A 17,286-nucleotide genomic window follows, 5' to 3' on the forward strand; every position below is an offset into this window, starting at 1 on the left:
ATCCCTCCCCTCTCCTTCAGTCTCTCCCATCGCCCCCTCTCTCCACCTCTCCAACATTTCTGCCTTTCCCTCTCATCCTTTTCATCATCCCTCTCTCACTCCCTCCTCTCTTCCCATCTCTCCTCTTTCTCTCTCCAGATTCTCGTCCATCTCCACCTCTCTCTCATCTCCCCTTTCTTTCTTTCCCCCTTCTCTCTTTCCCCTTTATCCCTCTTTCTAACCTTTCTGCCTCCCCTATTTCATTCTTCACACCCCCTCACTCCCTCCTCTTTCCCCATCCCTCTCCCCTGCAGATTCTCTCCCATCTCCCCCCCTTAATTCGCTTTCTCTAACCTTTCTGTCTTTCCCTCTCATGTCCTTCCTATTCTCCCTCTCTCTCTCTCTCCCACTCACCTCACTCACACCCCCTGATCCCCCCACTCTCTCGGTCCAACCCCCACTCCCCACCAAGCTTGGTCACCACAGGGTCACCGATACCATCATTGTGTTTCCAGGGTCCGAAAGGACCTCGAGGTCCGCAGGGGCCACCGGGGCCAATGGGAGATCCAGGAGAGCGGGTAAGTCCATTACCATCCCTCGCACGGCGCTGGCACCATGGGCAACATGGGGATATCTGTGGGAAGGTGGGCAACGGGGGTGGTGGTGGTGTGGGAGGGGTGTTGCAGCCCTGTCTCACACTGTGCCTGATGTCCTGGTTGATGCTCTGTACTGCATTCAGTTCCCCGGTGTTTAATCCGATGTCTCAGATACAACACCGTATCTGGTGCCCAGGTGCTGACCTGTGCCCTATCTGGTGCCTTTGCCTTGGTGATGGCCTATATCATAACTAGTCCCCTAGTAATGTTCTGGGTCCACAGTGATGCCCTGTTCTATGCCTAATGCCCTGGTGATGCCCTGTGGCATCTACAGTGCCTGTGATGCCCTGTGGTGTGCTTCGTGCCCTGGCATTGAACCTGCCACATCCAGTGCCCCGGTGTTGACCCCTACCATATCAGGTGCCCCAGTCCTCCACCATCCTACATTGGCTGCACCAGTGATACTTCCTGCTGTATCCAATGCCACCCCCCACCCCGGTGTTGACCCTTGCTGTGTCTGGTGTCCTGGTGATGCTCTGTGCTGCATCTGTAGCCCCAGTGTTGACCCCTGCCTTATCCAGTGCCCTGCTGTTGAGTGGTGCCTTATTTGGTGCCCATGAGATGCCCATGCCGTATCTGGGGCCCTGGTGATCCACCGTGCTGTATCTAGCATCCCAGTGATGCCCTGTGCCATATATAGTCCCCCATTGTTGACTGGCACCGTATCCAGTCCCCTGGAGATTCCCCGGGCTGTATCCAGTCCCCCGGTAATTCTCCATGCCATATCTGGTGCCCCGGTTGACCCACCATTTTGCTGGTTTTCAGGGCCGTAAAGGCCGTCCGGGACTTCCTGGTGCTGATGGACTGCCTGGTCCTCCGGGGACATCCCTCATGCTGCCGGTAAGTGCCACGCATGGGGGGCTGGGCTTGGGTGGGGGAGGGTGGGGTAGAGGTTTTGAGAGGGATGGTGGTGGGTGAGGGAGCGTGAGGTAGAGGGAAGGCAAGGGGATGAGGGTGAAGGAGGGGTGAGTGAGGGTTCCAAGGTGGGAGTGGAAGGCGTGAGGGTGGAAGTTGAGTGGCTCCATGAGGGAGGTGAGGTGGAGGGAGGAAGGAGCGTCAGATGAGTCGGGGGCTGGTGGGTGGAGGGGTGGAAGAAGGGTAGAGGGTGGAGGTGGGGTTGGATTGTAGGGAGGGAAGAAGGGAGATTCAGGTTATGAGGATGGGGGTAGAGGGAGGGTCAGACTAGGTGAGGAGGGTGAGATAGAGGGAGGGTGAGGCTGAGGAGGGCAGGGTGCAGTTGGGTCACTAGTTAGAGATCATTCCGATGACCCACATTGTACTAACCCCTCTCAAACCAGCTCCTCAGGGTACATTTTACCCCACCCTCCCCAGGGGTTGAGAGACCTCTCCCAGTGACCCTGTGGACAGAGGACATTCCACCCATCTAGTCACACTACCCCTTTGCTGGAACTGGTAACAGCTCCCATTCCCTTGCTCCCTCCACACAGACTGAGATTCATAGAGAGAGTTCCCCAGTCTGGGCTCACAGACAGCATTTCCCAGTGTGGGGCTCACAGACAGCATTTCCCAGTGTGGGGTTCACAGACAGTGTTCCCCAGTCTGGGGTTCACAGACAGCATTTCCCAGTCTGGGGCTCACAGAGAGCGTTTCCTAATCTGGGGTTCAAAGACAGCATTCCCCAGTCTGGGTTTCACAGACAGCGTTCCCCAGTCTGGAGTTCAGAGTCTATTCCTGATGTTTCTCTGTGATCTGTTTCTTCCCACTGTGAGTCTCCAGTTGTCTCCCCCTTCCTCTCAATGACTGCAGACCACCTCTCCCTGTTGAACATTTCCCCAGACCTCCCCACTCCCAGCCCTCCCTCTCTTACTGACCATGTCCCTTGATCCTCACAGATCTCTGTTCCCTTTTGCACCCCTCCTTCCCACCTCGAATGGCCGTTGACTCCTCCGCCACTCTGGAGGCCCCTCACACCCCAGCTCCCCCCAACTTCTGCCTCAGACTGAGCTCCGGCCTCGTGCCTTTCTCTCTCTCAGTTCAGGTTCGGTGCCAGTGGTGGGTCCAAGGGTCCGGTGGTGTCTGCTCAAGAGGCCCAGGCACAGGCCATCCTCCAGCAAGCTCGGGTGAGTGGGCTGAAAATGGGGAGGGAGGGGGGTCTCTCTTCCTTTCCCCGACCTCTATCCCCCAGCACCCCCTGCCGGAGTTAACCCTCGCATGAGCTCAGCTGATCCTGATCCCCCTCCCCCTTCCACTCACCTTATGTGGGTCGATCTTTCGAGCATGGGGTGTACCTGGGGGGTGGGGGAGGCGGTGGTGATGTCTATTGGGGAGAGGCTAGGCATTGTCCCCTCTCCTTTCCCAGGTATTCCCCCCCCCACCTCCCCTGATATCGCCCTGCCACCACTCCCAGGCACCCTGACCACTCTCAGATGTTCCGCCCCAGCCGTCCCCGCAGCCGTTCCTGTACTTGTCTGATACGACCCCTTTTTCTCTTGCAGTTGGCTCTGAAAGGACCACAAGGCCCAATGGGCTTCACGGGAAGACCAGGACCCCTGGTAAGCAACCTCTGCCCATTACCGCAGTTGGTGTTTGGCCCATTCCGTGCAGCCGGGCTCTCGGTCTAACTCGGAAAGCGGTGCGTGAGTGTCACCAAGTCACAAAAGGGGCTTTGCCAAGATCGGATGGGGAAGTATTCAAACGAGGAGGTTCAGGGGTTCCTTTTGTTGTCACATCATAACAAAAGGGGAGGGTTTCCAGATCAGTGAAGCAGGTTCGGGGCCAGCGGTGGGTCAAAGGGTCCAGTGCGATACACAAAAGTGGTGGAGAAACTCAAAAGGTCGTGCAGCATCCACTGGAAGTAAAGGATCACCAACGTTTTGGGCCTGGACCCCTCGTGTGAACATAAAGCAGGCGGTCACCTGAATTAAAAAGGTGGAGGGATGAGAGGAGGGGCAGGGGAAGGAGCCCAGGCCACAGGTAAAAGGTCGCAGGTGGTCACCATTCTGAGACCACCCCCTCCCCCTCTCCATTCAGAGACCACACCTTCTCTCTCCATTCAGAGACCACCCTCCTCCATCTCCACTCAAAGACCATCCCCTTTCCTCCCCCTCTCCATTCAGAGATCACCCCCGCCAAACTCCATTCAGAGACCAGCCCCTCCCCCTCTCCATTCAGAGACCATCACCCCCTCTCCATTCAGAGACCATCACCCCCTCTCCATTCAGAGACCATCACCCCCTCTCCATTCAGAGACCATCACCCCCTCTCCATTCAGAGACCACCCTAGCCTCCTCTCCATTCAGAGACCACCCCCTTCCCCTCTCCGTTCAGAGACCACCCTTTCCCCTCCATTCAGAGACCAACCCCTTCCCCTCCATTCAGAGCCCACCCCCTTCCAGCTCTTTATTGTGCTGGATGAACTCAGCTGGCTTTACAACGTCCACACAAAACGTCGGTAATATATCTTTACCTCCAATGGTCACTGCAAAACACGTTGAGTTCCTCCAACATTTCTTTGATTTTTCTTGCCCGCACATTGTTTTACTTCTGAATTTCTGTCTCCCCATCCATCTGTCTCCTTTCTTCCAGCTCCCACCCCTTTCCCTCTCCATTCAGAGCCCTACCCTCTCCATCCATCAGCTTTTTTCATTTCTGCCCTCCCACCCGTATCCACCTTTGACCACTTCTTACCATGGGCAACATGGTTGGAGTAGTGGTGAGTGCCACGCCTTTACAGTGCCCGCTCTGTCTGTAAGGAGTTTGTACGTTCTCCCCATGTCTGCATGGGTTTTCCCCGGGGGCTCCGGTTCCCTCCCTCAGTTTGAAATGTACTGGGGTTGCAGGTCAATGGGGTGTAAATTGGGCGGCACGGACTCGTGGGCTGAAATGGCCTGTACTGTTATGTATGTCTACATTTAAATATTAAAATTTACCTGTTAGCCTGCTCTCCTCCACTGCCCCTCCCACCCCTCCCTTCACTCTCTGCCCCACCACCCCCCTAGTTCCTGCCCCTCTCTCCCTCCTCCCCTGCCCTGCTCACTTCTCCCAGCTCTTCCATTTCTTGCCCCTCCCTTCTCTCTCTGCCCCTCCCCTACTGTTCCTGCCCCTCTCTCCATTCTCCCCTGCCCCTTTCACCTCCCCCTGCCCCTCCGTCTTTCCCTTGCCCCATTCACTTCTCCCTGGCCCATCCTTCCCTCCTCCCCCTGGCTATCCTTTCTCTCCCCTGCCCCTCCTTCCACCTCCCCTGCCCCACTCACTTCTCCCTGGCCCATCCTTCCCTCCTCTCCCTGGCCATCCTTTCCCTCCTCGGCCCTTTCTCCTCTCTATGCCCCTCCCTCCCCTCCGTGCCCCTCCCTCCCTCCTCCCCTGCCCATCCTTCCCTCCTCTCCCTGCCCCTCCCTCCTCCCCTGCCCCACTCACCCCCCTGCCCCCCTATCCCTCCCTCCCTCCTCCCCTGCCCCTCCTTTCCTCCTCCTCTGCCCCTTCCACCCCCCCTCCCCTACCTTTGCTCATACCTTGATGAAGGGGTCAGGACCAAATCGTGTTACCCTCTACTTCAGACAGATTCTGTGTGACCTGCTGAGTTTCTCCAACACTTTTGCATGCAGTATTGATTTTTCGAATTGAGGGAATTCCCCACCCCACATTTGCACAGGCTTCCAAGACCAATTATGTTTTTTGGAACTGAGACATTGATCTGCTCCTTCCTGATCACACACCAATCTTTATACAGCCCCTTTTCCCACTGGCGCCTTGTCCCGGGAATTTACTGGGACAGGATCCAGTGGAAAAGGAACAACATCCGAACGCCCAGCGTCAAATGACATCATTTTCACGCCGGGTATCTACCCCTACTCAAATCCCCGGTGTTTGCTGATACAGCCAGTGGGAAAGGGGCAGCAGAAAGTCACCCGTTTCCAGTTGAAGGTAGAACCCTCCGATCCCTGGGGTGAGCTGTGTCCCAGTGAAGGGTGGCCGAGGGGACAAAGGGCTTCCTATTCTGGGATGCTGCACGGCCAATGAACTGGGACGAAGGGGCTTGTGACTCACCGCTGCCACTGACATTGCTCTTAGTTCAGTTCTTGTTTTGTTTTGGATGAGACTCAGGGCAGGTTGAGTGAAACACGGAAGTCTGCAAGATGCTGCGATTGCAGTGAAACGCTGGGGGATCCCAGCCATTCTTTTCAGCGCCTGTGGGTGACAAAGACAAGCCGCTTTCAGGTGCATTCTCCGCCAAGAATGCACCTAAAGAAGCGGATTCAGACCTGTGGAATGGTCGTTCAGGTGGCAACGCTGAAAGCGCAGTGCTGGCCATCTGAAAGGGACAGCTGCACGGGAGGCGCCTCGGAGAGCACTCTAGCTCCTGTTCCTTCAGGATGTCAGGGCTGGGGCGGCTGATGCGGGGTGTCCCAGTGCTGACATTCCGCACTGGCTGCCCCAGCCCTGACATCCTGTGCTGCTACCCCTGCCCTGACATCCCGCGCCGGGGGGCAGGGGCAGCAGGGAGGGGGCTGTCAGGTGCTCATCAGCTGATTGTCATCCCCTTATTTGGCTGCTTTCAGTGCTTCGGCAATTATCCCTCTCGGAGGAGGGTTACAAAGTGCACCTCACAGGCGCCTCCTGCGCTTTCAGGTAGCCTCCCGACAGCTGCACAGGGGTATAATATGCGGCTTTACATCGGGGGATTTTAGCCACCTGATTACTGATGCTTTGGGCCTGAGCCCCTTCAATGAGGAGTCGGCAGAATGAGCTAGAAGCAGGAAATCTCAGAAAGTCTCAGAGTTCAGGCAGTGCCGGCCAGGGGAGGAGTCCAGACCAACAACAGACGTTAACTGGATAGGGCAATGGGGGAGAAGAGAATTTATCATGTCTGTGCGAAAGGAGATGGAGGGAAAAGGTGAAGGTACCATTATTGTCACTACATTTAGAATACAACATACACAAAATTCTTGAACTTTTGTCTACATCGTCACTTTGTCCAGAGCCCCTCACAGCAACACACAGCCCCTGGTGCTCTTAAGCAGGTCTCCCCTCCAAGCCCTGAGCCTGCTTAGCTTCCGAGATCGGACGGATTTAGGTTATAAGGTGCCAAAAAGGGAGGCAGAGCTGGAGGAAGAAGTGAACGAGAGCCAGGGAAGGTGCCATTATAGCCATCCATGCGAGAGGGCGCTAAGTCAGAAGACGAGGTCACGCTCCTCCAGGTTGCGGGGGGTCTTGGTCTGGCCATGCCTGAGGCCATGGGCGGATGTGTCGGTGAGGGAAGGGGATGGGGAGTTGAAATGGGTGGCCACCGGGAGATCCACGCCGTTGTTGAGGATGGAGCCGAGGTGCTCGACGTCCAGTCTCTCCAATATAGAGGAGACCACAAGGGGGTGAATGGCGGAGGAGGGTGTTGGTGGTTGGGGGCTAATTAGGCCAGTTATTAAGGAAGAAGCAGAGGGCTCAGGCCCCCCGAAACCCTGGTCACTCTTCACTTCCTCCAGCTGAGTTTCTCCTGCTTGACCTTCTTTTGTACAACTCACTCAGGTCTTCTGTCCATCTCCCTCCATCTCTCCTCTCCCTCTGTCTCCCCTCTCCCTCTGTCTCCCCTCTCCCTCTGTCTCCCTTCTCCATCTCCCCTCTGTTTCACCTCTCCCTCCATCTCCCCACTCCCTCTATCTCCCCTCCCCTTTGTCTCCCCTTCCCCTTCTTTCTTTCCATCTTCCCTCCCCCTCCCCACTGTCAGCCGTTTGTTGCCCCTCCGTCTCACCCTTCCATCTCCCCTTCCATTTTCCCTCCCTCTTGCCTCCATGTCAGTGCCGTGTCCATGTCATTGCTATATCTGTTTGGTACCATGTCCGTAACAGTTCTGTTTCAGTCTCATGTCAGTTCCGTGTCCATGTGTGTCTAGTCTGTGTTCATGCTATGTCAGTCCCATGTCAGTTCTGTGTCTGTGTGTTTCTAGTCCATGTTAACACTATGTCAGTACCATGTTGGTTCTGTGTCTGTGTATCTCTAGTCCGTGTTAATGCTATGTCAGTTTCATGTCAGTTCTGTGTCTGTGCATGTCTAGTCCATGTACATCCTATGTTGGTTCTGTCACAGTTCCGTGTCCCTGCCGTGCTGTGCCATTTCTGTGTCTGTGTCACTGCCGTGTCGGTTCCGTGTGTCCGTGCCATATCTATGCCACACCAATTGTTTACAACCCAATTGTTTTCCAGGGAAGCCCTGGTGAATCGGGCATGAAGGGAGAGCAAGGGGACATTGGTCCACAGGTAGGTGACGGGGTCCGGTGGTGAGGGGGACAGTGAATGAAGGGTAGGGGAGTGAGGGGTAGGGGTAAGAGGGATGGTGAATGAGGAGTATGGGAATAAGAGGTAGGGGAGTGAGGGGGAGGGGAGTGAAGGGGACCTTGGGAGAAAGTGAGTGGTTGGTGAAGGGGAGATTGAGTGACATGACCACTTTCTGGCCATGCCTTGTGTGCTGGTGTTTCTCCTCCGGTGCTGATTTGTTCCCGTGCCCCGGCAGGGTCCGCGTGGAGCTCAGGGTCCACCGGGACCACATGGCAAGCCAGGGCGCAGGGTGAGTGAGCAGTTTCACTAGCATCCGTCAGCCACTCCGCTCCACTCCACACCGCACTGCTCCACTCCACACTGCTCCACACCACACCACTCCACTCCACACCGCTCCACTTAACTCCACACCATTCCAGTCCATGCCACTCCACACCACACCGCTCCACACTGCTCCACTTCACTCCGCTTCACTTCACACCACTCCACTCCACACTACTCTACTCCACTTCACACCACTCCACTCCACACCGCTCCACACTGCTCCACTTCACTCCACACCATTCCAGTCCATGCCACTCCACACCACACCGCTCCACACTGCTCCACTTCACTCCGCTTCACTTCACACCACTCCACTCCACACTACTCTACTCCACTCCACACCACTCCACTCCACACCGCTCCACACTGCTCCACTTCACTCCACACCATTCCAGTCCATGCCACTCCACACCACACCGCTCCACACTGCTCCACTTCACTCCGCTTCACTTCACACCACTCCACTCCACACTACTCTACTCCACTCCACACCACTCCACTCCACACCGCTCCACACTGCTCCACTTCACTCCACACCATTCCAGTCCATGCCACTCCACACCACACCACTCCACACTGCTCCACTTCACTCCGCTTCACTTCACACCACTCCACTCCACACCACACCGCTCCACTCAGCTCCACTACACACCACACCTCTCCACGCCACTCCACACCGCACTGCTCAACTCCACTTCAGTGCACACTACTCCACTCCACACTGCTCCATGCCACTCCACTCCACGCTGCATCGCTCCTCTCCATTCCACGCCGCACCGCTCCACTCCACGCCACTCCATGCCGCACCACTCCACTCCACTCCACGCCGCACCGTTTCATTCCATTCCACTCCGCCTGACTCCACACTACACCGTTCGACTCCACTCCACACCACTCTATTCTGCACCGCATCGCTCTACTGCACACCGCACCGTTTCACTCCACGCTGCTCCACACCACACCATCTCTGTGAGTAATATGCACACCTTTTGCTTCAGGGTCGAGCTGGAGCTGATGGAGCAAGGGGAATGCCCGGTGAACCTGGGATCAAGGTACGGCTTGGCTGTGCCAGAGTCTTTATCCAGCACACACATGTATCTCTGTGTGCGTATGCACGTGTCTGTGTGTGCACATGTGCGTGTGTGTGTGCGCGCGCGCCTGTGTGTGTGCACGAGCGTGTGTCTGTGTGTGTGCGTATGCGCGTGTGTCTGTGTATGTGTGTGTCTGTGCGTATGTGCGTATACGTGTGTGTGTCTGTGTGAGTGCGTGCGCGTCTGTTTGTGTGTGTACGTACGCGTGTCTGCATGCGTGTATGTGCAAGTGTGTGTGCGGGCGTGTTTGTGTGTCTCTGTGTGTGCGCACGTGCATGCGCGTGTGTTTGTGCGTGTGCTTGTTGCTCTGATCTGTGTGTTCTTGTATGCACGCAGTATGCATGTGCGGGCATGCTGCTCTGTGCCTGTTGCTCCATCTCTCGTCGCTGCCTGGTCTTGGTGGGGTACCAGACACAGACTGTCATATGGCCCCAATACTGGACACCCTGCTCACTCCGACTTGCTCTTCCGCAGGGAGACCGAGGCTTTGATGGACTCCCGGGGCTGCCAGGAGAGAAGGGAAACAGGGTGAGTCGACTGCACCTCTAGCTAGTTCCTTCTCCGGTCTACACCCACCCGGACTCGCAGCATTCCAGACTGCCATTCGCCAACTGGGAGAGATCTTGCGTTGGCAGTGCAGGGACTCGATGTCCTATTACCCCACCCCCACGCCAGGCAGCAGCTACCTTCCCTGAGCCCATCGTCTGGATTGTCAGATCCCCGCCTGTGGGGAAGGGAGGAGCAGAGACTGGCAGGTCGATACAGGCGTTGGGGGGGGGTGGTGTGAGGGTGGCATTTCAGGCCCATGCTCCTGATATACTGCCAGACAATTCCAATGCCATCTACAAGTTTGCTGATGACACCACAGTTGTCAGCAGAATCACAAATGGCAACGAGGAAGCAGACAGGAGGGGGATAGATCAGCTCAATGGATGATGTAATGACAACAACCTCGCCCTCAACATTAGCAAATCCAAGGAGATGATTGTGGACTTCAGGAGGGAGTCAGGGGAACACGACCCAGTCCTCATTGAGGGCTCAGTAGTGGAGAGGGGTCAAGAGCTTCAAATTCCTGGGGGTCAGCATCTCCGAGGATCTGTCCTGGAGCCTCCATGCTGATGCAATCACGAAGAAGGCTCGCCAGTGGCTGGACTTCGTGAGGAGTTTGAGGAGATTCTGTACATCTCCGAAAACTCTTGTAAACTTCTACAAGTGGACCATGGAGAGCATTCTGTCTGGTTGCATCACTGCCCGGTACGGAGGTGCCAACTCTCAGGACAAGAATAAACTCCAGAGGGTCGTTAACTCGGCCTGAGACATCACAGGTACCAGACTTCACTCCATCGAGGTCATCGACATGAGGTGGTCCCTTAAAAATGCAGCCATTATCCTCAAAGACCCCCTAAGCCGTGTCCTCTTCACTCTGCTACCATCGGGAAGGAGGTGCAGAAGCCTAGACGAACCCTCAGTGGCATAAGGACAGCTTCTTACCCTCCGTGAGCAGATCCTTGAATGATCAATGAACCACAGTTACTGGCTCGCTTTTCATGCACTTTTATTTATAGTAAAGTCGTAAGATGGTTATAACATGAATGCTTACCCTGTGACGTTGCCGCAAAACTCTGAATTTCATGACTTGTTCATGACAATAAATTCTGATTTTGATCTCCTTGTTGGGTTGCTGTTTTGGGGATGGGGGGTGGTGGCCAATTTGACTACTCACAGGTCGGGACGGCGGGCCATCAAGGGTGCGGGGTGAGCTGATGGCCTGCCCGCCTTTTGGCGTTGGATTGGCGTCCAAGGGGATGGTGGCCGAGTTCCAGGAATGGCGGCGCGCAACTCTACCCCTCCCAGTGGAGGGCGTGCGTGGTTGAGGATGAAACGGTGTTTTAATTCGATGTCGCAATACTGTGGAATAGGGAGCGGTCATGATTACTGCCTTTCATGGTTTGGTTAGTGGCTCTTCGTGGGTGCTTGTCGTCCTGCGATGTAGTTTCAATAAAGTTTGCATCTGTTAAAAACTAAGGAAGCTGAGGTGATAGATGATACAAAGACAGCTGGATGGGCGGGCAGTGACGAGGAGACAGAGAGACTTAGATCAGGGGAACGGGCAAAAGGTGGCAAATGAAATACAATGTTGGAAAGTGTACAGTATACACTGGGCGAGCTACTTTGAGAGGAACACGACGTGTATTCAGAGTAATGGGTGGATTAAACACTGATCTCCCAAAGACTGTGGTTAAGGTGAGGCCACCTGAAAATGAGAGGGGGTAAAATAATCCAAGCCAAGAAATTTGGTTTTTACCTTTCATGGGGGATTTTGCACTTGTGACGGATTATATATTTTATATTGTATATAGATATGTCTTTTGGAGGAGATAGATTGTGGGGGATTAGTGCAGGTCACAAACACTTCACAAAACTGATCTCGTTTAAAAGCCAGACTGTCCAGGCTCCGAGAGCCTTTGCAAAAACTGAAGAATGCTGATAGGACTTCACAAGTAGGTGTTAATTGGTCCTGCTGTGGAGAATGGGATTATTGTTTTGGAAAGCAACAGATGAATGGACTCAGAAGTTTGGGGCCAGTGCTGCAGTCAGATTTCAGTTTGCTGTTCTAAGGGGGTCATCTGCTGTTTGCAAACAGAGGAGAGAGAGAGGATAGAGAGAGAGAGAGAGAGAGAGAGAGAAAGAGAGGAGACCAACCCAGGCTTTCACTAAAAGAGAGAGAGAGAGAAACTGTTTTCTGCAGCATGGCAAGCTGGCAGCTTGTTTAAAACCCCACTTTGGAAGACTGGGTTGTGAGTTCTGAGTTCAGCCTGTTAAAACAACCCATGTGGACCATACAAGAGGAAATGGCTGGCTGGAGTGTTTCACCTGAAATAAGGGAACTAAGAAGAGCTCTGTGGTGACCTGAAAGAAAGAGGTTATCATTTGGAAAACCCATGATGGGGCAAGTTTCTTCAGCAAGACACTGAAGTGGCTGATCAGAGGGTATCAGCTTGTGTGCGTCCAACGAGCAACAAATCTCTCTCTGAAACCGATGAGAACCTTCCTGAGTGGTAACCAGTTACTTTTAAACACCAGAGCTTGGTGAAAAATTCATAAATATTAAATTCTGTGCCCAGTATGAGAATGCCTGCTCCCTGTGAACTTGGAGGAGTGAGAAGTGAGATTAGACTGTGAATCAAAGACTTTCCTGAACATTTGCACATTACGTACACGTGTGCTTAGAATGAGAAGGGGGTTTAATAGTAATAAGTTAAAGTTGATCCTGTTTTTATGTTTAAAGAAAATTAAAAGTAAATTTTGTTGAAGTAACCATTTGTCTTGGTGAATTTCTATTGCTGCTGGGCTTTGGGGTCCTCTGGGCCCGTTACACACTGAAGAACATCACATTCTCAGTGGCATTCAATACCGATGCATCTTAACTGGAGTCCATGCAGAGAGTTGGAAAGTTGCACAATCATCCACTTTGGTCGAAGGAATAAAAGGGCAGGCTGTATTTGGTATGAATCAGAATTTATTGCTATGAACAGGCATGAAAATCGGTGTTCGGCGTCCAAACATTCAATACCACCTTATGATAAGAAATACATTTTAAAAATAGTGTACAGGAAGTCAGGCAGTGTCTGTGGTTCATTGATCGTTCAGGAATCTGATGGTGGAGGGGAAGAAACCGTCCTTGTGCTGCTGAGTCTTTAGGCTCCTGGACCTTTTCCCCAATGGTAGCAGAGTGAAGAGGGCACAGCCTGGGTGGTGGGGGTCTTTGAGGATAGAAGCTGCTTTTTTTAAGACACCGCCAGGGGATGGGGGAGAAAATTCGGAGGCGCAAAGGCACTTGGGAGTCCTCGTGCAGGATACCCTACAGGGTAACCTCTAGGATGAGTCGGTGGTGAAGAAGGTGAATGCACTGCTGAAGTTCTGCAGAGATAGGATAGAAGAGCAGGGATGTGACGTTGAGGCTTTAGAAGGCACTGGTGAGGCCTCACTTTGGAATCTTGGGCTCCTCATTTTTGGAAAAGACGAGCTGGCATTGCAGAGGGGTCAGAAAAGGGCCACAAGAATAATTTCTTGGAATGAAGGGATTCACACGTGAGGAATGGTTGATGGCTCTTGGGCTGTACTCTGTGGAGTTCAGAAGAATGTATAAGCATTTTGAATGTTGAAAGAGTAGATGTGGCAAAGTTGTTTCCCAAGGGTGGGGGAGTCAAGGACAAGAGGGCACAACTTCAGGATTGAAGGGCGCCCGTTTAATGCAGAGATGCGGAGGAATTTCATTAGCCGGAGGAAGCAGTGACTCTGGAGTTTGCAACCACAGGCGACTGGAAGTCAAGTCGTTGGCAGAGATTGATAGGTATCTGAGAAGCATCAAAGGCTATGGGAGAAGGCAGAGGAGTGGGGCTGAGTGAGAGAATGGCAGGGAAGACTCGATGGGCCGAATGGCCTACTCCTGATTTTATGTCTGATGGGGGAGCAGGGGAGCAGTGGGCTATGCTCTCTACAGGGGAAGGAACGGAAGGGGATGGGGAGATGGAAGAAAAAGAGACAAAAGAAATTGATGGTGTTGGAGGTCCCGCCCCCACCCCCATACACAGGCTCAATCGGGAAGGGGATATGGCAGCCAGTCTATCCCAGTCTCGATGAAGGTCTTTGGCCCAAAATCGTCCACTGCCTTGCCTGACCCAGCCCTGAATTTCTCCAGCACATTGATTCACTGTCCCTGTTCAGTCCCTTCAGCAGCCAATGTAACAGCTGCAGGCAAATAGCTGCTGGATGGGACACAGTACGTTTGATGCTATCCCAGGGTTTAAATGCAAGCCGGCTTTTTTCCCCCCCCCACTGATGAGATACAAATCAGAGGAAATGGGTTAAGGGTGAAAGGGGAGAAGTTTAGGTGAACATTTAGGGGGAACGTCTTCACACAGAGGGTGTTGGGGAGCGTGGAACGTGCTTCAGCTGAAGCGGTGAATTTGGGCTCAATTTTAAACATTTAGAAAGAATTTGGACAGGTCCAATGGATAGGAGGAGGCTATGGACAAGACACAGGCCTGTGTGAAAATGTAGAATAATAATTTGGCACAGACTAGAAGGGCCCGTTTTCTGGGCTGTGATGTTCTAGGTTTCTGAGAATGGGGTGTGGAATTGGAGTGGGTGACCCCTGGTAGGCCCCTTGCTGTTGCTGCCCAGGCTGTTATATACTGCCCGTGGATGGTGCGTGACCTGCTATGTTTCTCCAGCTTGTTTGTGTGCTGCACTCAACCCCACAGACTTTCAGGTTGAACCCTTGGGCCAGGTGTAACCTCAGACATTATCCCTCTCGTTTCAGGGAGAGCCAGGTTCCCAGGGACCGATTGGACTTCCTGGGGAAGACGGAGAGATGGTGAGTCCCAGCCCGGCACCCTCAGCTCTGTTCCAAATGGTCCCTCCTGACCCTCGAGGTGCCGAGGGAATAGGTGGCCCACGGCTGGGGTACCTGAACCTGTTGCTGGTGGGACCTCCCTTCCCTCTGAGATGTCAGCAGACCAGGGTGATCTGATTTCCCCCTGACCCCCAAAAAGAGCTGGTGAAACTCCCAGCCAAGCGATCAGAGATGGTCTCCGAGGAAGGAAAAGAGGGGGGTGGACTTGGAGGTGATGGGAGGGAAATAGAGTGGGTGAAAGAGGGGGTGTTGGGAGGGGATTGGAGGCAGGGAGAAGGTGTATTGGAGGGGGGTAGGATAGGGAGGGGAGTGCCATGGAAGTAAGGGGAGAAGATGGCAAGGGAGGGGATGGGAGAGGGGAGAGAAGGGGAGGGGGAGAGAATGGGGAGGGGAAAGTTGCAGAGGGGAAAAGGACAGAGATGGAGGAGGAGAGAGGGGGACAGAATGGGAGTGGGGACAGGATGGAGAGGGTGAGAAATGGGGAGGGAGGGGGGGGAGAGATGGGAGGGGGAGGAGATGAGGAGGGGGAATTGGGAGAGGGGAATAGGTGGGGAGGGGAGATATGGGAGTGAGGGGAAGGAGGAGGATGGAATGGAGGGAAAATTTTGGGATGTGAAGGGCAATACATGGGTGGGGGGGTGGAGAGGAAGACAGGTTCGTGGTACCACACTAGAGCAGAATGTCTCATCCACTTCCTGATCTCAGCAGAAACGTTCCATGGGCATTGAACGGAGATCTTTGGGAGGGAATAGTGAGTGAGTGAGGGGGTGATGAGGAAGGAGAGGGGCCGGTGAGTAGGGAGGGGCAACGATGAGGGAGGGGAAGTGAGGATGGAGGGGGGTCGGGTTGAGGAGGGGAGAGGTGAGGGGAGGGTTTGTTGAGGAGGAGGTGTTGAGGAGGGAAGGGAGGGGGGAGATGAGGTGGGAGGGTAGGGGGAAATGAGGGAGCGGAGGGGAGTGGGCTGTGAGCATGGAGGGGAGGAGGGAAGGGAGGGGGCAGAGGGTGAGGGGAGGTGAGGGGAGGGGGGGTGGTGGGAGGGAGGGAGGAGAGGGGGTTGTTTGGAGGGAGGGGATGGTAAGGAGGGAGGGGAAGGGGCAGTGAGGGAGGGGAGGGGTGGAGGGAGGGAAGGGGAGGTGAGGAGGGGGGCGGTGAGGGGAGGGATGGTGAGGAGGGAGGTGAGGGGGGGCAGTGAGGAGAGAGGGGATGGGGCAGTGAAGAGATCTGTGCTGCAACCTCTGCTTTCTTTGTCCCAGGGAGGACGATGGAGAGGCTGGTAGTCCGCGCGGATTACCAGGAGAAACGGTGAGTGCCACATGGTTACACCACGTGGAGGGCAAAAGGGATGGGAGGCTAAGGAGAGAGGACTCTTCTGTCCTGGGCAGACTTCCTTGGCTCTGTTCCCTTCCCCACTGACCCCCCTCCCTCCCTCATCCAGAAACACTAGCTCAAACAGCCTCCCCGTCCCATCCTTCCCTCACTATCTCCATCCCCTCCCTCACTATCTCCATCCCTCCATCCCTCTTTCTCCCTCCCCTCCCTCTTCCTCCATCCCTCCTCTTCCTCCATCCTCCCTCCTCTTCCTCCATCCCTCCCTCTTCCCTCCATCCCTCCCTCTTCCTCCATCCCTCCCTCTTCCTCTCTTCCTCCCTCCCTCCCTCTTCCTCCCTCCATCCCCTCCCTCCCTCTTCCTCCAACCCCTTCCTCCTCCCTCCCATCCCATCCCTTCCCTGTTCCTGTCCCACCCTCCCCTTTCCCTCCCTCTCCATCCCCTCCCTCTCTCTCTGCCCCCTCCCTCCATCCCTGACCCTGCCCTCTCTCCCTGTCCCCTCCTTCTCTCTCCATCGCCTTCCTCCTCATCCCCTCCCTCCTGTCCATTCCCTCCCTTCCCTGTCCCCACCCTCCCTGTCCCTCCACTCCCTACCCCGTCCCATTCCACCCTCCCTTGAAACAGAAGAGGTCACAGGTGCTGGGAGAGTGGGGCGACGCACAAAGTTCTGGGGGGGGGTCCTCAGTGAGCCAGCAACATACGCAGAAGGCCATAGACAGTCGGCATTTCGGGCTTGTTGCCACGGGCATCAAACTTGAGAATCGGCAGGAACTGGAGCCACCCCTCGACCCCCGCCCCCCCGCCCCCCAACGCAATGTGGTTTTTATAATTTGTGCTCTCTTGCCCATGGTACCTTATTCTAAATCTCTTTGCTGTGATTTCTTCACCCCAAGGGACCGAGAGGACTCCTTGGACCAAGAGGGCCTGCTGGTCTGCAGGGCCCCCCTGTGAGTAACCATAGAAACAAACTTAATACAACCACTCTGGTACTCGGTCAATTTAGTCACACTGCGTCAGATCTGTTGATGAGGTATGGATGCCAATCAATATGCCAGCATTGAAATCAATCCTGTGAAAGTTTATCTCTCTGCCAGTCACAATATCCCAGGATATCGGAGTAGGTGCAGGGCTCATCGAGTCCACCATGCCGTTCTAGTTATGAGCTGATCCACCCTCCCACTCAGCCTCACTTCCCGTAACCCTTGATGCCCTGACTAATCAAATCCCTGTGAATCTCTGCCTTAAAAACATACCCAACGAC

The 17,286-nt window shown here is 54.6% G+C and overlaps 1 protein-coding gene across 1 annotated transcript in view; it reads left to right on the plus strand.

Moving 5' to 3' along the window:
• LOC138754746 (collagen alpha-1(V) chain-like) overlaps positions 1–17,286 on the plus strand; it is a 244,223-nt gene that overhangs the window by 111,018 nt on the left and 115,919 nt on the right. The window contains exons 11-22 of the mRNA XM_069919517.1: positions 495–557; positions 1,401–1,475; positions 2,630–2,716; positions 3,092–3,148; positions 7,793–7,846; positions 8,100–8,153; positions 9,187–9,240; positions 9,754–9,807; positions 14,606–14,659; positions 14,942–14,944; positions 15,956–16,000; positions 16,919–16,972. Coding sequence (XP_069775618.1) covers positions 495–557; positions 1,401–1,475; positions 2,630–2,716; positions 3,092–3,148; positions 7,793–7,846; positions 8,100–8,153; positions 9,187–9,240; positions 9,754–9,807; positions 14,606–14,659; positions 14,942–14,944; positions 15,956–16,000; positions 16,919–16,972 — 654 coding nt within the window. The remainder of the gene's footprint in view (positions 1–494; positions 558–1,400; positions 1,476–2,629; positions 2,717–3,091; positions 3,149–7,792; positions 7,847–8,099; positions 8,154–9,186; positions 9,241–9,753; positions 9,808–14,605; positions 14,660–14,941; positions 14,945–15,955; positions 16,001–16,918; positions 16,973–17,286) is intronic.

The sequence above is a fragment of the Narcine bancroftii genome, chromosome 2 (assembly GCF_036971445.1).
Source record: "Narcine bancroftii isolate sNarBan1 chromosome 2, sNarBan1.hap1, whole genome shotgun sequence".
In the NCBI taxonomy this organism is placed as follows: domain Eukaryota; kingdom Metazoa; phylum Chordata; class Chondrichthyes; order Torpediniformes; family Narcinidae; genus Narcine; species Narcine bancroftii.